This window comes from Toxotes jaculatrix, chromosome 13 (genome assembly GCF_017976425.1).
Source record: "Toxotes jaculatrix isolate fToxJac2 chromosome 13, fToxJac2.pri, whole genome shotgun sequence".
Taxonomy (NCBI): Eukaryota; Metazoa; Chordata; class Actinopteri; family Toxotidae; genus Toxotes; species Toxotes jaculatrix.
The window spans coordinates 2,518,615-2,537,471 of record NC_054406.1 but is presented as its reverse complement, the minus strand read 5'-3'; the positions used below and the strand labels follow the sequence as shown (position 1 = coordinate 2,537,471).

The 18,857-nt window shown below is 39.9% G+C and overlaps 4 protein-coding genes across 17 annotated transcripts in view; 2 read left to right on the top strand and 2 right to left on the bottom strand.

Moving 5' to 3' along the window:
- Window positions 1-1,428, bottom strand: part of LOC121191960 — a 53,662-nt gene extending 52,234 nt beyond the window's left edge. For 5 of the 12 annotated variants that reach the window (XM_041053465.1, XM_041053459.1, XM_041053457.1 and 2 more), the window contains exons 1-3: window positions 1,373-1,426; window positions 626-745; window positions 154-423 (exon numbers count right to left, since the gene is read on the bottom strand). In XM_041053465.1, coding sequence (XP_040909399.1) covers window positions 154-423; window positions 626-745; window positions 1,373-1,388 — 406 coding nt within the window. In that variant the 5' untranslated portion in view covers window positions 1,389-1,426. Of the gene's footprint in view, window positions 1-153; window positions 424-625; window positions 746-1,372 lie in introns of all 12 variants that reach the window. The other 7 variants (XR_005895160.1, XM_041053456.1, XM_041053454.1 and 4 more) reach the window with 3 other exon arrangements.
- Window positions 1-6,036, bottom strand: part of LOC121191985 (major histocompatibility complex class I-related gene protein-like) — a 33,638-nt gene extending 27,602 nt beyond the window's left edge. Inside the window, exons 1-7 of one of the 2 annotated variants that reach the window (XR_005895163.1) lie at window positions 5,876-6,036; window positions 5,398-5,667; window positions 4,610-4,888; window positions 4,115-4,417; window positions 3,791-3,904; window positions 3,436-3,453; window positions 3,191-3,309 (exon numbers count right to left, since the gene is read on the bottom strand). Coding sequence is in view for 1 of the 2 variants with exons in the window: in XM_041053513.1 (XP_040909447.1) it covers window positions 3,263-3,309; window positions 3,436-3,453; window positions 3,791-3,904; window positions 4,115-4,417; window positions 4,610-4,888; window positions 5,398-5,667; window positions 5,876-5,924 (1,080 nt within the window). In the remaining variant the exon portion in view is untranslated. Of the gene's footprint in view, window positions 1-2,941; window positions 3,310-3,435; window positions 3,454-3,790; window positions 3,905-4,114; window positions 4,418-4,609; window positions 4,889-5,397; window positions 5,668-5,875 lie in introns of those variants that run through there. The other variant, XM_041053513.1, reaches the window with a different exon arrangement.
- A 4,167-nt stretch (window positions 6,037-10,203) lies between these two features.
- Window positions 10,204-13,390, top strand: LOC121191989 (major histocompatibility complex class I-related gene protein-like). The gene is made up of 7 exons (XM_041053519.1): window positions 10,204-10,443; window positions 10,910-11,176; window positions 11,377-11,655; window positions 11,840-12,142; window positions 12,247-12,345; window positions 12,576-12,593; window positions 12,933-13,390. The coding sequence occupies exons 1-7, from the start codon at window positions 10,398-10,400 to the stop codon at window positions 12,986-12,988; spliced, it is 1,068 nt and encodes a 355-aa protein (XP_040909453.1). The 5' UTR covers window positions 10,204-10,397; the 3' UTR covers window positions 12,989-13,390.
- Window positions 13,391-14,442: 1,052 nt separating this feature from the next.
- Window positions 14,443-18,664, top strand: LOC121191988 (major histocompatibility complex class I-related gene protein-like). Of its 2 annotated transcripts, XM_041053516.1 has the most exons (7): window positions 14,443-15,036; window positions 15,248-15,517; window positions 15,824-16,102; window positions 16,376-16,678; window positions 17,335-17,442; window positions 17,635-17,652; window positions 17,809-18,664. In XM_041053516.1, exons 1-7 carry the CDS (start codon window positions 14,991-14,993, stop codon window positions 17,856-17,858), a joined length of 1,074 nt encoding a protein of 357 aa, XP_040909450.1. In that variant the 5' UTR covers window positions 14,443-14,990; the 3' UTR covers window positions 17,859-18,664. The 2 variants fall into 2 exon arrangements, with proteins under 2 accessions (XP_040909450.1, XP_040909452.1); XM_041053518.1 differs by lacking the exons at window positions 17,335-17,442; window positions 17,635-17,652; window positions 17,809-18,664 and adding an exon at window positions 16,772-17,328 and having other exon boundaries at window positions 16,376-16,724.
- The last annotated feature ends 193 nt before the right edge of the window (window positions 18,665-18,857 follow it).

Sequence of the window (18,857 nt, the reverse complement as noted above, 5' to 3'; positions counted from 1 at the left end):
TTTGGTAATATTTCAATTAAATTCTATATTAATCAAAATCATCTATTTATTTTCATGTGTTAGTTTTGATCCTCCATATTGTAGAGGGTCATTTAATAACTCAGGATGCAGAACAGTTTAGCAGTAAAAAGTAAAATATATCACACACTGTACCTCCACTCTGACTGAAGAGCTGCTTCAAATCACTGATTCTGACTTTGAAGAACTTAGGTTGATTCTCAAAACACTGTAGTCGGTAAATCTCCAGGTGCTCAGGATTCTTTTCTGAAAAAAGTTTCATCCACTCCTGTTTTGCTTCTAAAATCTTTCTCTTTGTGTCGCAGTAACCGACCAGAGTGTCATCAACCAGTAAAGCACCGACAAACTCAGGGAAGTTTGGGAGTCCAGAAGACCCAGTGAAGAAAAACTTCAGTGAGTGTTTGACTGTGGGACAGACAAGGTTTACAGAATAAATATACGCACATCATCATAACACTCAGCATAAATATGTAAATATAAATGTGTTCAGTAGGATTCAGTTACAACTTATCGTCTCATCAAGCTTAAGTAAATTCCGGAGGACCAAAATGCAGAGCCGAGTAGAAAGTGAAGTAGAGTTAAATAAATATTTAAAATGTGATCCTACCTGATGAAGAACCGTGAAAGAAAAGGAGAAACAACAATAACATCTTCATCTTGTTTTCATGAAGTTGAACCGGTAAAGGACCGAGCTGATTCAGATGCTTTGTCCGTCCGATGTTGTTTCCTAATGGACAGAAAAACTTTTTTTGTGTTTTCGTTGGAACTGAACTGCGACTCACCTGAGAAGCAGACGAGGAAAAGGCGGAGACAGCGACATAAAGCTGAAGTCAAGACGTGCAGTTGGCGGAAAAGAATCCTGCACCTCACTTAGTGTTGTGGAAAGGAATTGAAAAAATTCCTGGATCCGTCTCTTTAAATCGATCCACGCCCAAATTCATTGGGAACTTCCCTGACTCAAACCAAACGCCTCCACTAAGTTTGCTCAGCAGCTTTCAGTGATCAGTCAGATATTCAGACTGTCAGTGTTTCACATCTTCACTTGTTTCTTTAACAATCCTCACATCCCACTTACCAAAACTTTGAGTCGCTTCATACTTAAGGAATTAAATCCTCCATGTTCCTAATGTAGACTGGAACTATAGTAACTACGCACTTTATGAGAACTGTCTGTGATAGAGTTTATAATATAAACTGAATGTATTCAGTCCATGATATCAGTCTCCATCAACCACACAGCATTTATTCTGTTAACTGATTAAATCTTAATCGCACCAAGTTCAACTAACAACATCAAATTAAAGCAATGAGACCAAACAGTAGTTTTTCAGTGTGTGGAGAGAAGCTGCAGCACCTGGTTCCACAAACATCAGAGGAGACTGGGATGAAGTGGGACAGAAATCAGGCTTTGTGCATGACCGACCTGTGAACAGTGGTGGAATGTAACAAAGTATTTGTACTTCGTTACTGTACTTAAGTATTTTTTTTACGTATTTGTACTTTACTTAAGTAAAAATAATAATGCATACTTTGTATTTTACTCCATTACATTTCGCAGCAATTATCTGTACTTTCTACTCCACTACATTTCTACAATTTATGCCGTTACTCGTTACATGTTATGAACATAATTTCCTCAAAATCTTGCATGAAAAAAAAACTGCGTTGAGGCGTTGTTTGCCATTGCCAGCCTATCACGTGGCTCTATTACCTCCAATGATGGCAGAGCGCGCATTTGGTAGGAGCACGAGCTGGTGGGCTGGCCTGATTCCGGCGAGAAGAAACGTCACGTGACATCGACAGAACCCAGAGCCAACGTCGGCTGAGCGTGAGCCTGAGCCCTCCAGCTCAGAATCAGACCGCCATCGTTGGTCGTATTTAGCAGGTGACATAGGCAGAGGCATAAATCAGTTTATCTACATTCTTTATCAAAATTTGCGGGCGCAGTACGTTAAGAGTGCGGCTTTGGACTTTGGACCGGCTTGAGATCCGAGGGTCGATCCCTCGACCAAGCGCAAAAAAACGGATACGGTGGTGGTGAAGGAGACGCGCCTCCCCTGCCTCTGCGACCATGGCTGTGGTGCCCCTGAGCAAGGCACCGATTCTCCCCAGCTCCCCGGGCGCCTCACTAGGCAGCCCCCTGCCCCAGCGTCTCTAGTGCATGTTGCTCATGTGCATAATGCTTGTGTGTGTGTGTGTTTCGTTCACTTGGTGTGGGTAAAATTCAGAGAATAATTTCCCCAGGAGGGATCAATAAAGTAATTTTAAAAAAAGAATACAAAATGTCCCCGGCACTGAGACAACCCATTGCATGAGTACTTTTACTTTAAAAAATACTTTAAAGTAAATTTAAAAGTAAGTACTTAGTACTTTTACTTAAGTAAGATTCTTGATGCAGTACTTCCACTTTCACTTGAGTATATTTTTTGCGGGATATTTGTACTTTTACTTAAGTACTAAGCTTAAGTACTTCCTCCACCACTGCCTGTGAACACCTGAAATCAGCGTTACTTCATTTACGCTGAGAAAGAAATTTACCACTAATCATTAACACCCACATATACATTCAGCTTTCACATGCAGGCCTCATCATGAGTCATTCATTTTACAAATGATCCTTTAACATAAAGACCCGAGTCATAAAGTGTGATAGATTGTTATGACTAACCACCAAAAAGGATGTTATTAGATGATGCATGAATGAATTAGTGAGACTGTCTTCATTAGAAAAACGACAGTATCGTTTTTTTGTTCAAATCCCTGAAAAGACCAACGTTCACCTGACAGGGACCTCTAGTGGTCATGTGAGTTATGACACTTGTTTTCTTCTAACCGTGATCATGATCTCTCCCTAAATTTAATCCAGTTCTGTGGTGGAAGAAATGTTCAGATTAGTTATTTAAGAAAAACAGTTTTTTTCTTTATTGGTTCACATTCATACTAATTTAACTGCACATTTGAAATTGAAAAGTGTTGTGTGTGTGGAACAAAGTGAAACAGTATTGAAGTATATCAACAGGGATTTAATATTCATGGTTACCTGTGACATCTGAAAGGTGTAATTTATTATTAAACATATTTACATTCTGTGAATTAATTACATATACATAATTACTTATCATACAAAGTATTTTTTTAATTTAAATCTTAGTGGTTTGACAAAGACCAGTATACTATAAATATGTTCCTTTCATTTACCGAATATCTTCACAGAATAATGGACATGATGCAGAAATCACTGTGATCAGTCAGAAGCTGCATCTTGGAGCGATGAAGGTGAAGAGTCTGAAGCTGCAGAAACAAAAGTAAAATCATTTCATTTTAAATAAAGAGGCATCATATGAGAGACAGGGCTGGACATGAATAACTGTGTGTTAATGTGCAGACATATTATATTTTTCACAGGGGAAAACTTACTGTTTGTAGGTCTGAACCCTGAAATAAAGATGAGAGATCACAGTGTTAAATGTTCAAAAATCAATAAATGAAAATAAAAATCTGAATTTATGAAAGGACACAAAGAAAACACTTTTCCATGTTTTGAAGAAATCCTCCATGAATTGAACAGATTTCTTTACAAATGCAGCACATCTGTGATCCTTTGGCAGTAAAGTTACTGAACATCAGCCAGCTCACACTTTCTGATCAAAAACTTTTATCCTTTCACAATAAATCTGTTTTTATGTTTTATCCTTGAGTTGATTCTGCATCTTAAATCCAACAGCGGAGTAAAAATGACTTCATGTCGAGTGAAAACATCTTTGTCTCTCACCATTTTTGTTCTTTCTCCAGATGAAGAGTCCAGAGATGCAGATTGCCAGGATCAGTAGTACAACAACAACAACAACTCCAATGACAGAACCAGGAGGAGACTCTGATGGAGGAACTGGAACCAAACAGAACATTCACACTTGGATGAAGATGAACATGTTTAATCCACTTTAGTTAGAATAAATGACTTTGAGGAGAACGATATCAACAAAACTGATAGAAATGATGAACACAAATATGAAAATAAGACCTAAGTTATAAACCAGAGACATCCTGTTAGCCCAGTGTTAAGAATTATGATTTAAAGATAATATCTCACTCTTACCTTCATTGGTCCTGATCACTGCTTTGTCCAGTTTGGTGTAGATGTCCTCCTTCACACCAGAGAGATGAAACACACATTCATACCTCCCCCAGTCTTCAGGTGTGACTGATGAAATGTTCAGGTCAACACTCATCTGGAAGGTTCCATCATGGTTGGGGAGGATCTCTCCGTGCTCCACGTCCTCATGAAGCTCCTCTCCATCTTTCCTCCAGAGCATCTCGGCTCTGTCAGGGTAGAAACCTGTAGCGTGGCAGCTGAGTGGAGAGGAGGGAGTCTTCTGGAGGAGAGACACTGAGGGACGCTCTGGACAAAGACAGGGGGTGGGACAGAGAGGGATACAGACAATGGTAGATGGAGTGAGAGAGAGTGAAGGGGGTGGAAGAAGATGAGAGAGCAAACAGGAAAGGAAAGATGAAGAAATTCAACAGGGAGAAAAATAGGAACCATTCGTATAATCTTATGTTCATCAAACTACATCAGGTCATGTGATTCTACCTGTTTTCAGCAGAGAGCTCTTCCCATAGTTCACATAGGTCTTCAGCCACTCAGGACAAATCTGAAAGAAGAAGTTCTCATTGCGTTTTATTCTCCCTTTGTCAGCATCCCAACTCAGTTTGGTGAGGACAGCCTGTGGTTTTGGAGCGATCCATGTCCCTGTCTTCAGGTCCAATGATATGAAGTCTTCTCCATCATAACCATACTGATTAAAACCAATAACGTCTCCAGTCTTTTCATCCCATTCACAGCCACTTAGCCTCTGGAGAATGTGGACATCTAAGATAGAGACAGAGACAGACAACAGACGCTAGAATGAATGATGTACAGATGAAAAACACTGTTCACTGTGTGATGCACAGTTTTAAGCTATTCTCAGAGTTCTGTGGTGAGATCATGATCAAAGAGCAGATCATCTGCGCAGTTTTTCTGTGTGTGACTGATGAAACCATGTTTCTATCTCACAGTATAAAAGTAAAAGGTAGAATCTACTCAAATGTGTTTGTAAATTTCTGAATCACTGGTCAAACTGGCTTTTGTAATAACTCACAAGGGTCACTGCAAACCTTTGACCCCAGACGGTCCAATCATGAAGACTGGAGGAGTCTCTCACTGTCAGAAACAGGCTTATTGTAAACTGGGCTTAGTGGGATATGTTAGTCAGAGCTTAACCTGAACCTAACTAACCAGTTTCCTCTGCCTACTCCCACTCTGATGTTTACTGATTATAATCTTTACAACTTTACAGCAGCAGGAAAAGGTGAAAAATCCCATATCACATACTGTACCTCCAGTTTGGTTGAAGCGCTGCTTAAAACTATAAATACTGGCTTTGAAGAAGTTAGGGTTTCCCTGGAAACACTCTCCATTGTACCACTCCAGATGCTGAGGATTCTTTTCAAAATAAAATTTCATCCACTCCTGTTTTGGTTCTGCTCTCTGTGTGTTGGTGTCGCAGTAACCGACAAGCGTGTCATCGACCAGTGCAACACCTGCAACCTCAGGGAAGTTTGGGAGTCCAGAAGATGCAGTGACGAAATACTTCAGGGAGTGTTTGACTGTGGGACAGACAAGGTTTACAGAATAAATATACGCACATCATCATAACACTCACCATAAATATGTAAATATATATGTATGCAGTAGGATTCAGTTAAAACTTTTTGTCTCAAGTTGAAGTAAAAGTGAAAGTAAATTCCGCAGGAGCAAAATGCAGAGCAGAGTAGAAAGCGAAGAGTTAAATCAATATTTAAAATGTGATCCTACCTGATGATGAACCGTGACAGAAAAGGAGAAACAACAATAACTTCTTCATCTTGTTTTGATGAAGACAAACCGATAAAGGACCGAGCTGATTCGGATGCTTTGTCCGTCCAACGTTGTTTCCTGGTGGAGGGAGGCGTAGGTAACCTGCTGTTTATCACGTGACACACGTACAGAGAACTTTACGCCCTTAACATGTGATGTGATTGATGGGATGAAATGTGCGACGATCTGAGACTCGTAATTCTTGTTTCCAGGGAGTTGAATTTCAATTCCTGACTTACTTTAAGTTTCTGAGTGGTTTACATGAGCTGCCAAACACAAACCAAATCAACATTAAATCCTGAAGTGAAGATCGTCGCAGCAGATGGATAAAAATCAGCCTGTAATGGGTTTTGCAGAATAATAAATCCAACATGTTCAGTCTGTTCACGACTTGTGAAACCTGAACTACCACATCAATAAACTCACACAAATCAAAAATAAAATGGTTCATGGTATTTCTTTGTTTTACAGGCACACTGCTGTGAAGAATTTTCTGAGCTAAGTCTGGTGAAGTTTCCATCCCACACTGACTCTAACGTCTCCTGTTTCATGTCTGTTAAAGGACCATCCAGCATTATTTTCTTTGGACCTTCCTTTGAAACAAACTGCACCGTCTCAAAACAATATCCTTACAACAAACATAATAAAATGGTTCAAATGCAGCATCCCCATGAATAAAGTTGTTAAATAAATTACAACCACAGTGTGAACAGTCACTCTACGGCTTCTGTGTTTTTGTTTTTTCCACTCTCTCTCTCTCTCTGATATACAAACATTGTCTGAATCTACAAGAAAAAACAGGACTCACAGCAATGACCTCTGCACCTGTAACTCCTGCAGCAACTCAGGACACAGTATTAACAACCATCTGGATCCACAAAATGTGTAGAATCATGATACGTGTGTATAAAATGTTACACCACTGTGCCTTGTGAGGGATGGAAGCAACACTGTTCCTCCATATGTGGATCTTCATCTTCAATTCAATTCAACAGGATTATAAAGTGAGTATTAAAAAGTAATCACTCTGTATTCACTGATTTTGAATTGTTTTGAAGTTCATTGTAACAATAATAATAATAATAATAATTATTATTAGCAGTAGTATTATAAGATCTTCAGGGGAGGAATTACATCCGGCCCAGTGTGTGAGATTCTCTGTGTAACATGACCTGGTGTGTTTTGGACTTTAGCCACAGACATGTAGAGGCAAAAAGCTTCAGCGGTTTCACTGTCATCAGCGGGAAAATATCCTATTATTCGTAATAATATTATCTGAACTGTATGCACAAAATAATAATACTGTATGGTATAGTCTGTAATAGCATATACTATACGCCATATAGCATTGTCACCTCACAACAAACAGTAGGTGGGTTCGGCGGGTCGCAGCCTTCTGTATCGTGTTATCATGTTACTCCCGGACTTTCACTTACATGGTACGCGGTCATGATTCCCTGTAAACCTGGATGTGAGAAGTAGTGATGTTACGTCTGACACCGAAGCCCCGAGGCCTGTATCGAGTAAAGGGGGCGTGTTCAAATGAAGCCTGTGCCGAAGCCTGTGTCAGTTGTCAGAATATCACATGACCACCGGCAAACGAGGCCCCGTTTCTTTGCACTCACGTGACTGCCTCGCTTTGTGATTCGACCGATTCGAATTTCAGAAAAAGGCTCGCGAAACACAGAGAGTGTTTTGTGTGACTGGGTTAAAAATGGAGCCACCAAAAAAGCGGAAGACATCAGCAATGTGGGATCATTTAGACATGATATCTCCCAATAAGGTAAAGTATAATGTAATCACATGGAGGATGGATAGAATTATATAATATATAATATAAAAATATGTGTGTATGTATATATCCATAAATATATATCCATAAATATACATATACATATAATTGTAAATATACAATTAGTATACATATTAATTAAAGAGAGCACAGATTTATGTAGACCACAATCAGGATAGATTTATTTCATTTATCTACACCCCGGGAATTCTGACAACCCTTAGAACACATACATTATCACAGTCGAATTGCTTTACATCAAATGACCAGCAGATGTCAGTGCTCCCAAATGAGGTGTTAAATGGGGCTTCGTTTGATCAGCCTTTAGGCGAAGCAATTGCACTGAATGATTCGATACGTTCACGGGGCTTCGTCGCAACATCACTAGTGAGAAGCAGGGAAGTCCGGGCATGTAGATTCAGCCAAACACGCAGCTCATGAAACCAGGAAATAGCTTTGGACGGACGGACGGACGGACGGACGGACGGACGGACAGGGGTGGGTGGCGGGTGAAGACATATTGTGACTGTGTATGTGATTTATCAAATTTAAATTGTGTTCACCTGTTTCCTTTGTTCCGGTTCCAGGAACAGCCAAACCTGGACAGGAGCAGTCCATTTGGTTAAATAGGGGGGTTCACAGGGGAAGAAACCAAGTGTAGTAGAGTGGGAGGGGTGTTTTTGGCTTTTGTGGTGAAATGACCAGTATAAGTATCTCTTTTTAAAAAGAAATATGTGTTTTTAAAGTAAGTTTATGTGAATTTCTATTTGATAAGATGTTATTTGATACTGTTGTTATTGTAAGTGTGCTGGAAGAGATAATTGATTTTGATTTCGTGAGAAGGAGCAGTCCACCAGTATGAAAGTGAGGAGGCTGCGGTGGCCGGGGCCTATGGAGAAGAGAAGTAGAGCTAGAGGACACAACTCCAGATTGTAGCTCCCTCTTTGGGGACATTGCCGTAAGTAGTGATGTTGCGACGAAGCCCCGTGAACGTATCGAATCATTCAGTGCAATTGCTTCGCCTAAAGGCTGATCAAACGAAGCCCCATTTAACACCTCATTTGGGAGCACTGACATCTGCTGGTCATTTGATGTAAAGCAATTCGACTGTGATAATGTATGTGTTCTAAGGGTTGTCAGAATTCCCGGGGTGTAGATAAATGAAATAAATCTATCCTGATTGTGGTCTACATAAATCTGTGCTCTCTTTAATTAATATGTATACTAATTGTATATTTACAATTATATGTATATGTATATTTATGGATATATATTTATGGATATATACATACACACATATTTTTATATTATATATTATATAATTCTATCCATCCTCCATGTGATTACATTATACTTTACCTTATTGGGAGATATCATGTCTAAATGATCCCACATTGCTGATGTCTTCCGCTTTTTTGGTGGCTCCATTTTTAACCCAGTCACACAAAACACTCTCTGTGTTTCGCGAGCCTTTTTCTGAAATTCGAATCGGTCGAATCACAAAGCGAGGCAGTCACGTGATTGCAAAGAAACGGGGCCTCGTTTGCCGGTGGTCATGTGATATTCTGACAACTGACACAGGCTTCGGCACAGGCTTCATTTGAACACGCCCCCTTTACTCGATACAGGCCTCGGGGCTTCGGTGTCAGACGTAACATCACTAGCCGTAAGGGCGGTTTGGAGTGAAATTCTTTTGTTGTGTATTATTTTGATTTTATCTTGAGAAGTGAGTAAATTTTTATTTATTTTTTTTTATTTATTCTTTTTTTCCCTTTTTGCTTAGTTTTCTCTTTCTGGTTGACCCAGTGTTTACTTTTTGCTGTAAAGTTTTTGAACAGGTCTCTAATTTTGTCAGATAAAAAGGAATTTGGAATATCTCCAGACTGCCACAACTTATTGTGTCATCTGTTTGTATATTTCTTTTAAAGGGTTTGAATGGTTTTGCTGGAATCTCAACATTCAGCGTGTAAGATTGTATGTGTTCGATAATCTGATATTTTTGATTCATTGATTGTAAAATAAAATCAGTCTAAGTTGTAAGATCACTCATTTCTGTGCGATGTTTTTTTCTCCTGATGCAACTTCTGCCTCAAAGCAGCACAGAGCCTGTTGAAGTTTGGTAGTCGAGTTATTCGTTGTAGGAGCAGGAACAAAATAAAAGTGAAAACATGTTTCACAGGTTAGAAGGAAACAGAAGCAAGCTACAAAGGAATGTGACAATGTTGATGGCTCAGAGTAAAAACAGTATGAACAACAGGACTTTGAACTGCCTGTCCAAATAAAGAAAGACAGTATTTTTACAAGTTATATTGGGTCAAAGTGGACTTGTCCTGAAGGACAGTAGCAGCAGCATATAAATGGCACAATGGCAAATGAAATGCAGTGATTGGTTGACAAGCCTGGGCTTCGTTCCAGCATGTTCCAGGAGGTGGAGCCCACGGTGCAGGATGGGCAGTGTTTCACCTGCCAGGTAACCACACAGTGTTTGGTGCCTCTGTAGAAAACAGGCTTATTTACAGAATGAGTTAGAGGGAAAAAATATACGTAAAGGTATTAACTTAACTTGGAACGCTGACAGAGAGACTCAGAGGACGACAAGCAGTTTATTCGGTGTCAGTTCATTAAACCAGGAAGCCATTAAAGACCTGACACTCTCCTTCTTCAGCGCTACCTCTGTCTCTAAACAAGATGAAGATCTTTTTGTTGCTCCTTTTCACTCGTGTTGCATCTCCAGGTAAGATCTGTCCATCTACAGGTACATATATACACAACACTGTGTAGTACTGTGCAAGTTTTAGTAAGGATGCTTCATGTTTCCGTTTTTCAACGTTGTTCCAAGCATCACGGACAAATTGTCACAGCTCTTCTGTGGATTTTGTGTGTGCGTGTACTGGTCTGAGTCACAGACCCTACAGAGTGAGGACATTTAGGGAAGGTGAGGACATTCTGACTGGTCCTTCAGTTTAGGTTAGGTTATTGAATGGAAGTCAATGCAATGTCCTAACCAGGATAGCTGAATATGTGTGGGTAAGTATGTTTCCATTCAGTTCCTATGCCTGCTGAGTCACTCACTGGTCCAAGCGAGTGATGCTTATGATGGTAATAAGGCTATAAAGTGTTATATTGGCTCATAATGACATAAAAAAAAAAAACCTGTTGTGCTGAGGGAAGTTAAATCCAGGCTTTTATTTGTCTCACAGTGAAACACTCCCTGAAGTTTTACCTCACAGCATCATCTGGAGTCTCAGGCTTTCCCGAGTTTGTGGCCGTCGCGACGGTTAATGAAGCTGAGATTGCTTACTACGACAGCAACATCAAGAGAACAGAACCCAAACAGGACTGGATGAAAACCATAATCGGTGCTGAGTCACATCACTGGGAAAAGACGAGGCAGAACTGTGCCAATTACCAGCAAATGTTTAAAGCTGAAACCAACACTTTCAAACAGCGCTTCAACCAAACCGGAGGTACGACCCTGCTAAAATGTTTGATTTACAGTCAGTTCAAGCTGCTCTATGGATAGACAGAGATATACAGGCTGATGGAAACACACAGTCAGACACACCACTGAGACAGACTGCTGGATGCTGCTATATCTCCTTATTGTTTCCTAACTGTGCTGGGATCTCTCTCTCTCTCTCTCTCTCTCTCTCTCTCTCTCTCTCAGGAGTCCATGTTGTTCAGGAGATGGCAGGTTGTGAATGGGATGATGAGACTGGAGAGGTTAGTGGTTATCAACAGTATGGTTTTAACGGAGAGGATTTCATTTCGATGGACCTGAAAACTCTGACGTGGATCGCTCCAAAGCCACAGGCTGTCTTCACCAAACACAAGTGGGACGGAGATAAATCTAGAAACGAGTTCTGGAAAAACTTTGTCCTGTCTCTTTGCCCCGAGAAGCTCAAGAAGTATTTGAAAACTGGGAAGAGCTCTTTGCAGAGAACAGGTAGAGTCACCTGACCTGATTCTACTTATCCCAAAAATGTTTATATGCATCCTCTATGCATTTCTTCTTATCCAACTTACAATTTGGCATCCTTTGGTGGTGCAAAGGTAAACCTTTTGAAATGTTGCATCATGTCAGCTGTAATATAAAACGACCCCCGGACTGTTTGACTCTCTTTGTCCAGAGCGTCCCTCAGTGTCTCTCCTCCAGAAGACTCCCTCCTCTCCACTCAGCTGCCACGCTACAGGTTTCTACCCTGACAGAGCCGTGTTGCTCTGGAGGAAAGATGGAGAGGAGCTTCATGAGGACGTGGAGCACGGAGAGATCCTCCCCAACCATGATGGAACCTTCCAGATGAGTGTTGACCTGAACATTTCATCAGTCACACCTGAAGACTGGGGGAGGTATGAATGTGTGTTTCATCTCTCTGGTGCTGAGGACATAATCGTCACCAAGCTGGACGAAGCAGCGATCAGGACCAACGAAGGTAAGACATCAGTCTCAGTGACCTGCAGGAACAGACGGTGGGACGTACTTCTGTTCTAACTTGCTTCATCAGTGCAGGTTGTGATTTTGTTTGTTGTTCTGCAGAGCGACCGACTGACATGACCTCGCTCGTCACTGCTGCAGTGGTTGTGCTCGCTGTCGTCGTCTTTGCTTTTGGAGTCACAGTTTACAAAAAGAAGCAAAGTGAGATTTTTTTTTCAGTTTTCAGATGCTTTGGTTTTAGACTCAGTTCCTTCTGCACCACAGTCTGAAGCAAGTCAAATCAGAACCACAGTCATGAGAAAGGGCTAAAAGGCACTGACTGATTAGTTGATTGATTAATTTATTGATCTATTGAGACAGGATCAGATTCACTTGCAAAATGATAACAAATGATATTGATATTGAATATTTGTCTTTACTTTCTCTTTCAGCCAAATGCCCTCCATGTCGTGAGTAGAACTTATTTTCTACTTTATCTGATATGTTCATCTGTCTGTTACTGGAAAACAGAGTAAACAAAACCAGATGTATAAAAAAAAAACAAACAAACATTAATTTTATCCTCAAGGCATCACCAGCAGTGTTCTTATACTCTGCAGACGAGCCAGACACAATGATAAATATAACAAATCACCCTTTGTTCTTACTGCTGACATCTCACAACTGTTCAGAGAAGTTAATGTCACCAATATGACCAGTATCCCTGAATGGGACAGAGACCTGTCTCTACATAAAAGACAGTGGTGGTGCAGGACCAGTGTACTAACAGTGTGTTTCTGACCTTCCAGCTCCTGACGACATCTCTGCTGATTCTCTCTCTGAGAAACTGAATCCTGAAACCTGACGTGAAGCAAACACACCATCCTGCAAAAAGGGATTCGTCTCATGTGGGACACAATAATAAATGCTGTGATGTGAAACCTTTGATACCTCTAATTAAATACGAAGCTGTTTCTTAATCGACATCTTAAGCTATTGTGTCACATTATAACTGACAAGAATCAATACAGTCATTACAGTAAATGAACGAGGTTTTCTCTTTACAAAATTTGAGATGTTTAAGTTCAAATATGTTTTTGTGAGTAATCTCTGTGTTTTATTTATTTTGTTGGTGACACAAGTCACCACATGTATATATATATGTATGTATTGATCTTGATCTGAGGTGTGTGGATGCAAACATTTCTTTTTATGCACATTTTATAAACATCACTTCCACACAATAAATGCACCATACATTCTATGATTTGAGTGTATAGATCATTTTGTGTGTATGAAATTCACTGTGATGTTTTCCACAACATTTTATACAAATACATTTCACTTATGTTTTTGTCTTTAACTGTAGTTTCTTTTTAAAAAATTGAATGACTTTTACAAAATTAGTTGCTCTGAAATCATGAAATGCTTCTGAACTGTTGTTTGTCTCCTCATGTTTTGGGAGATCATAGTTATCTATAATTATCGATCACAGACTGTTGAGCCTTTCAGCTTTGTGATGACAATGGATCTTAACTCTCATTTACCAGTAAACAGACCGGAATCACAGATCACAATGACAGTTTGACACCTTGAAGACCAAAGGGAAGTCAGATGATGTCATCCTCAGGTGAGTTCAGCTCAGAGAAAGATACATAATCTGTCCAGAGGTGGCGCTGTTGAGCTGCTGTTTTCTCTGAAATGTAAACTTTTGATGAAGAGAGAGAGAAAGGGAGAGAGAGAGAGAGAGAGAGAGAGAGAGAGAGAGAGAGAGAGAGAGAGAGAGAGACCAACAGGGAAAATAAACAGAACAGGTGAAAGGCAACACGACACAGATCCAGCCCACCACTCTCCCGAGTGTCATGGAGCAGTTCTGGTGCAGCAGTTCATGTTGTGTGTGTTCCCTCTGTTTGTAGGTGTTTTGGTATTTGCTGCATTTCTGGATTTGGAGCATGTTTCCCTAAATGCTTATGCTTTCTTGCATGTTCTTTGTCATTAGGGGTCACTGTAAAACAAACCCACTACTAATGATCAAATAATATAATGGTCTCACACTGACAGGGTCCATTCTGCACAATGGATGCAGGATAGATCAGTAAATTTTGTTGCCAATACTTCTGAACTTACTTTACTAAAACTTTGAATTCAGGACTTTTAATTAAATTTTTAAATCAGTACATTTGCATCGTGGTGTTTTTGCTTTTACTTAAATAACCAATCTGAACATTTCTTCCACCACAGCACTGGATTTCTCTTCCATGCAGCTCAGAGAGACATGTTTCAGCCTTCAATGTCTACAAAAACATGGAGAAAGGTAGGACGTCAGTGTTTGGCAAAAGTGGGAACAGTAGGAGTGTTTCTTTGTCTGCAGTTTTACGCGAAAAGTACTGAACCGATTTGCACCAAACTTGGTGGAGGGATCCGGTTAAAGAGGAGGACGCAGGATGTTTTATTTTTAGTGCCTCTCAGTTGTCGAAGACTGACTACACACTGAACAAATTGCTCTAACAACAACATCCCGTCTTTAACTTCAGCTATTTCCTGGTCCCACCCGCCGCCTGTTCTCGTCTGGTTTCCAGGTTTCGTTCAGGAAAATCCAAGTTTTTCTCTGCGCGGATGAAGGATGGTGATAATACCGTGTTTACAGCTGACGTGACCCATTCAGAAACACACTTTAAAATGAGTGACAGAGTCAGGAATTTAAATTCATCTCCATGGAAACACGAGTCTTATCAGTCTCATCTCATTGGGCATTTCATCCCCTCGCGAATTTGATGTAGTGACATCGCTGATCTAACGGTGCAGAGCGGAAGTCAAAGAATCTGAATCAGCTCGGTCCTTTACCGGTTCTTCATCATCAAAACAAGATGAAGTTATTTTTGTTTCTCCTTTTCTGTCACGGTTCATCATCAGGTAGGATCAGATTTTAAATATTTATTTAACACTTTCTACTCGGCTCTGCATTTTGCTCCTGCCTCATATGAATTTACTTTCACTTTTCTTCAGTTTGATGAGACAAAGTTTGAACTGAATCCTACTGAATACGTATATATTTACATATTTATGCTGAGTGTTATGATGATGGGTGCGTATATTTATTCTGTAAACCTTGTCTGTCCCACAGTCAAACACTCTCTGAAGTTTTTCTTTACTGCGTCTTCTGGACTCCCAAACTTCCCTGAGGTTGTCGGTGCTGCACTGGTCGATGACATTGTGGTCGGTTACTGCGACACCGACACACAGAGATTTGAACTAAAACAGGAGTGGGTGAAAACTTACTTAGAAAAGAACCCTGAGCAGCTGCAGTGGTACAGAGCAGCGTGTTTTCAGAATCAGCCTAATCTTTTAAAGGCCAGGATTCGTGGTTTGAAACAGCGCTTCAATCAAACCGGAGGTACAGTGTGTGATATGTTGTAGTGTTCTGTTTGATGTTTCTATTTTTTTCTTTAATGCTATACTGTTCTGCATCCTCAGTTAATAAATGTCCCTTTAGAGGCCTAAAACTAATACAAGAAAATAAATAAATGATCTTAAACTAAAAAATGAAGTGATTAAATTTAAATAAAGCCAAACAGTGTTTAAATAGATTTCCTGTACCCCATTTCACAAGCTGTGTGAAATGTCTGCATTTATGATAGAAACGGCTTTGATCTTGTTAATTTCAGTCTCTGTTGTCTGTCTCTGTTTCTGTCTGTCTCAGATGTCCACATTTTCCTGGAGATAAGTGGCTGTGAATGGGATGAAACGACTGGAGAGGTTATTGGTTTTTTGCAGTTTGGTTATGATGGAGAAGACTTCATGGCTTTAGACCTGAAGACAAAAACATGGATCACCCCAAAATCACAGGCTGTCTCCGTCAAACTCAGATGGGATGCTGACAAAGGGAGAATAAAACACATTGAGAACTTGTTAACTCAGGTTTTTCCTGAGTGGCTGAAGAACTTAGTGGACTATGGAAAGAGCTCTCTGCTGAAAACAGGTAGAATCACATGATGAAAAAGGGAGAAAAATTAGAGCTATTTGTATAATCTTGTGTTCATCAAAACACGAACACAAGATTATACAAATAGCTCTAATTTTTCTCCCTTTTTCTCTGTTTATCTTGATGTCTCCCTGTTGATTTTCTTCATCTTTCTTTTCTCTTCTTTCCTTTCCTGTTTGCTTTTTCGTCTTCCTCCACCCTGTTCACTCTCTCTCACTCCCTCTACCACTGTCTGTGTCCCTCTCTGTCCCACCTCCTGTCTTTGTCCAGAGCGTCCCTCAGTGTCTCTCCTCCAGAAGACTCCCTCCTCTCTACTCAGCTGCCACGCTACAGGTTTCTACCCTGACAGAGCCGAGATGTTCTGGAGGAAAGATGGAGAGGAGCTTGATGAGGACGTGGAGCACGGAGAGATCCTCCCCAACCATGATGGAACCTTCCAGATGAGTGTTGACCTGAACATTTCATCAGTCACACCTGAAGACTGGGGGAGGTATGAATGTGTGTTACATCTCTCTGGTGTGAAGGAGGACATCGTCACCAAACTGGACAAAGCAGAGATCAGGACCAATGGAGGTCAGAGTGAGATCAGTGGTTGCTGAATGTGACTGAATGTCTGTGATTCGTTAACAATGTTAGCTTTGGTTCTCTTGTTTAACTGGAAATTCGTTTTTAACAAAAATCATAAAAACAAATCAATTAAATAATTCAATTGAAGATTCAAAGAATCCACACCTGGGCAATGGTGATCAGATCATATGAGCCCAACAAGGTTATCAATTGGTCTTTTTTGTTTTTAGTAATTTTGCAAAGTGTATTGTTTTCACCACACAAATAACAGTTTTGTGCTTCCTGTCCACTCTTCACTTCACTCAGACTAACACAGAACAAACCTACAGGACCTGATTTTATTCTGTTGTTTCTACTACTGAACTAAGCTGAACCTTATCTTTGATCATTTATAAATATATGAGTTTTGCTTGTTTTATTTCTTTAACTTTAAGTTTTTAACTTCCATTTTCTTTTTCTTTCTTTCTTTCTTTTTTTTCCAATCCAACACATTAGGGCTTTAATATATTTCTGCACACAAATATACTTTAAAGATAATAACTGTATTAACTCTTCAGTCTTGGTTCACAGTAAGAAGCCTACATTTATGGTCGATTAAACTGTTCTTCTGTTCTAACCTGCTTTATCTGTATGAGTCTTAGTTTTTGTTTATTGTTCAACAGAGAAGCCGACTGACAGGACCGTCCTCATCATTGTTCCACTCGTTGTTTTCATCTTCATCCTCATCTTCATCGCTGTCATTGGATTCATGGCTCACAAAAAGAAGAAAGGTGAGAAAGAAAACTTTTTCACTTCTTTGATTTTCATCTCTGAGTTGATGCATTTATGCAGATCACAAAACTGAATGATAGAATGGATTTATTTTTTAGTTCAGATGTGTAGAAGAGAGGATCATATTCACTGGGGATATTCTGTCATTTACAGCTGTGAGTGAAATGATTTGTCTTTTCTTTTGATTTCAGCCACACGCCGTCCACCTCGTAAGTAAAATGTACATTTATTCTGTTTAAGATGAGATGACAAACACTTTATCCTGTAAATTTAAAAGGATTTCAAATCATTGTGCAGATGATTTTTCTGTTTCTCAAAGTTCACTGTAGCATGAGTGAATCAACAGTGTGTTTCTGATCTCACAGCTTCTGACAACGACACTGAGCTGTCTACACAACTGAATCCAGAAACCTGATTGTCAGACACACTCAGAGAGTTTCCTCATATGGGATGGAAAACACTTCTGTCTGACAGTTTTCCTTTATCTGCCAGGTCTTATCTTAACTTCCACTGTTCCTAGCTTCATTTTCAGATCCTCAGTCAGCTGCTTAGAGGAGCCCATGGTTGTTGAGAGTTACCACAAGACTGAAAGAGTCTATGGAAATGTCATGAGGTGACAGTTCCTTCAGGCAATTCTTGACCTGCTTTACAGGTCATTACAAGTCAATTAAAAATGAACAAGTTCAAGAAGTCTTTTAGAAGTAGTTCAATCAGGAGAAACTTACAAGAAGAACAACAGAAAATTAGAAAGTTGAAGGAACTTTATTGTGAACAGGTAGAACAGACTTTGGTGCTCAGGAAGTAGATCCACATAGGAAGGGATTCTATGGATTAGATGCTTCTGACGTGAAGGAAACTCCCCCTGAGGCCTAGACCTTGATGGTGATGATGAGGACTGGAGTTCATGGTTGTGGCGTGTTCTTAGAAGGAACCTCCAGATTGAAGGGTTTGATTGGAGATGGCTGCCCATCTACAACTGAGCTGGTGAAAGAGCGAGGCAGGGTTGCAAATCGTCATGTGGAGCTAGTGGAGCTTAGAATTAGCAGGAAACTGTGCTTGTGACGTAGAAGTGACAGGAAACCTCACTGACAATAACATGGATTCTGTGCTTCCATGGGAATGCTCAGCCAACTTATGGCACATTTTACTGTGTATTGATAATTATAAATGAATGTCAAAATCAAATGTATTTTTTTTTTCTTTTTGTGCTGATGCTTTTTTTTTTTTTTTAAAATCCCCCAAATCCTGTCTGATATTTTCATCTTTGTTCGTTTTATTTCATTTTTTTTTAAATCCACTGGAAGTGGAAACAGAAAAACCAGCAGCTCTGTTATACGAGCCTTTTAAAAACTTCAAAGCCAGTAATAAATATTTTGCATTGTACCCACAATCACATAGATTCTTGTTGGGCTCT

What these genes read in the sequence shown, in the direction of transcription:
- LOC121191989 (XM_041053519.1), top strand. Translation starts at nt 10,398, where the DNA reads ATGAAGATCTTTTTGTTGCTCCTTTTCACTCGTGTTGCATCTCCAG. An exon ending in GCGCTTCAACCAAACCGGAG is followed by an intron (nt 11,177 to 11,376) that starts GTACGACCCTGC and finishes TCTCTCTCTCAG; the next exon opens with GAGTCCATGTTGTTCAGGAG. An exon ending in AGCGATCAGGACCAACGAAG is followed by an intron (nt 12,143 to 12,246) that starts GTAAGACATCAG and finishes GTTGTTCTGCAG; the next exon opens with AGCGACCGACTGACATGACC.
- LOC121191988 (XM_041053516.1), top strand. Translation starts at nt 14,991, where the DNA reads ATGAAGTTATTTTTGTTTCTCCTTTTCTGTCACGGTTCATCATCAG. An exon ending in CTGTCACGGTTCATCATCAG is followed by an intron (nt 15,037 to 15,247) that starts GTAGGATCAGAT and finishes TCTGTCCCACAG; the next exon opens with TCAAACACTCTCTGAAGTTT. An exon ending in AGAGATCAGGACCAATGGAG is followed by an intron (nt 16,679 to 17,334) that starts GTCAGAGTGAGA and finishes ATTGTTCAACAG; the next exon opens with AGAAGCCGACTGACAGGACC.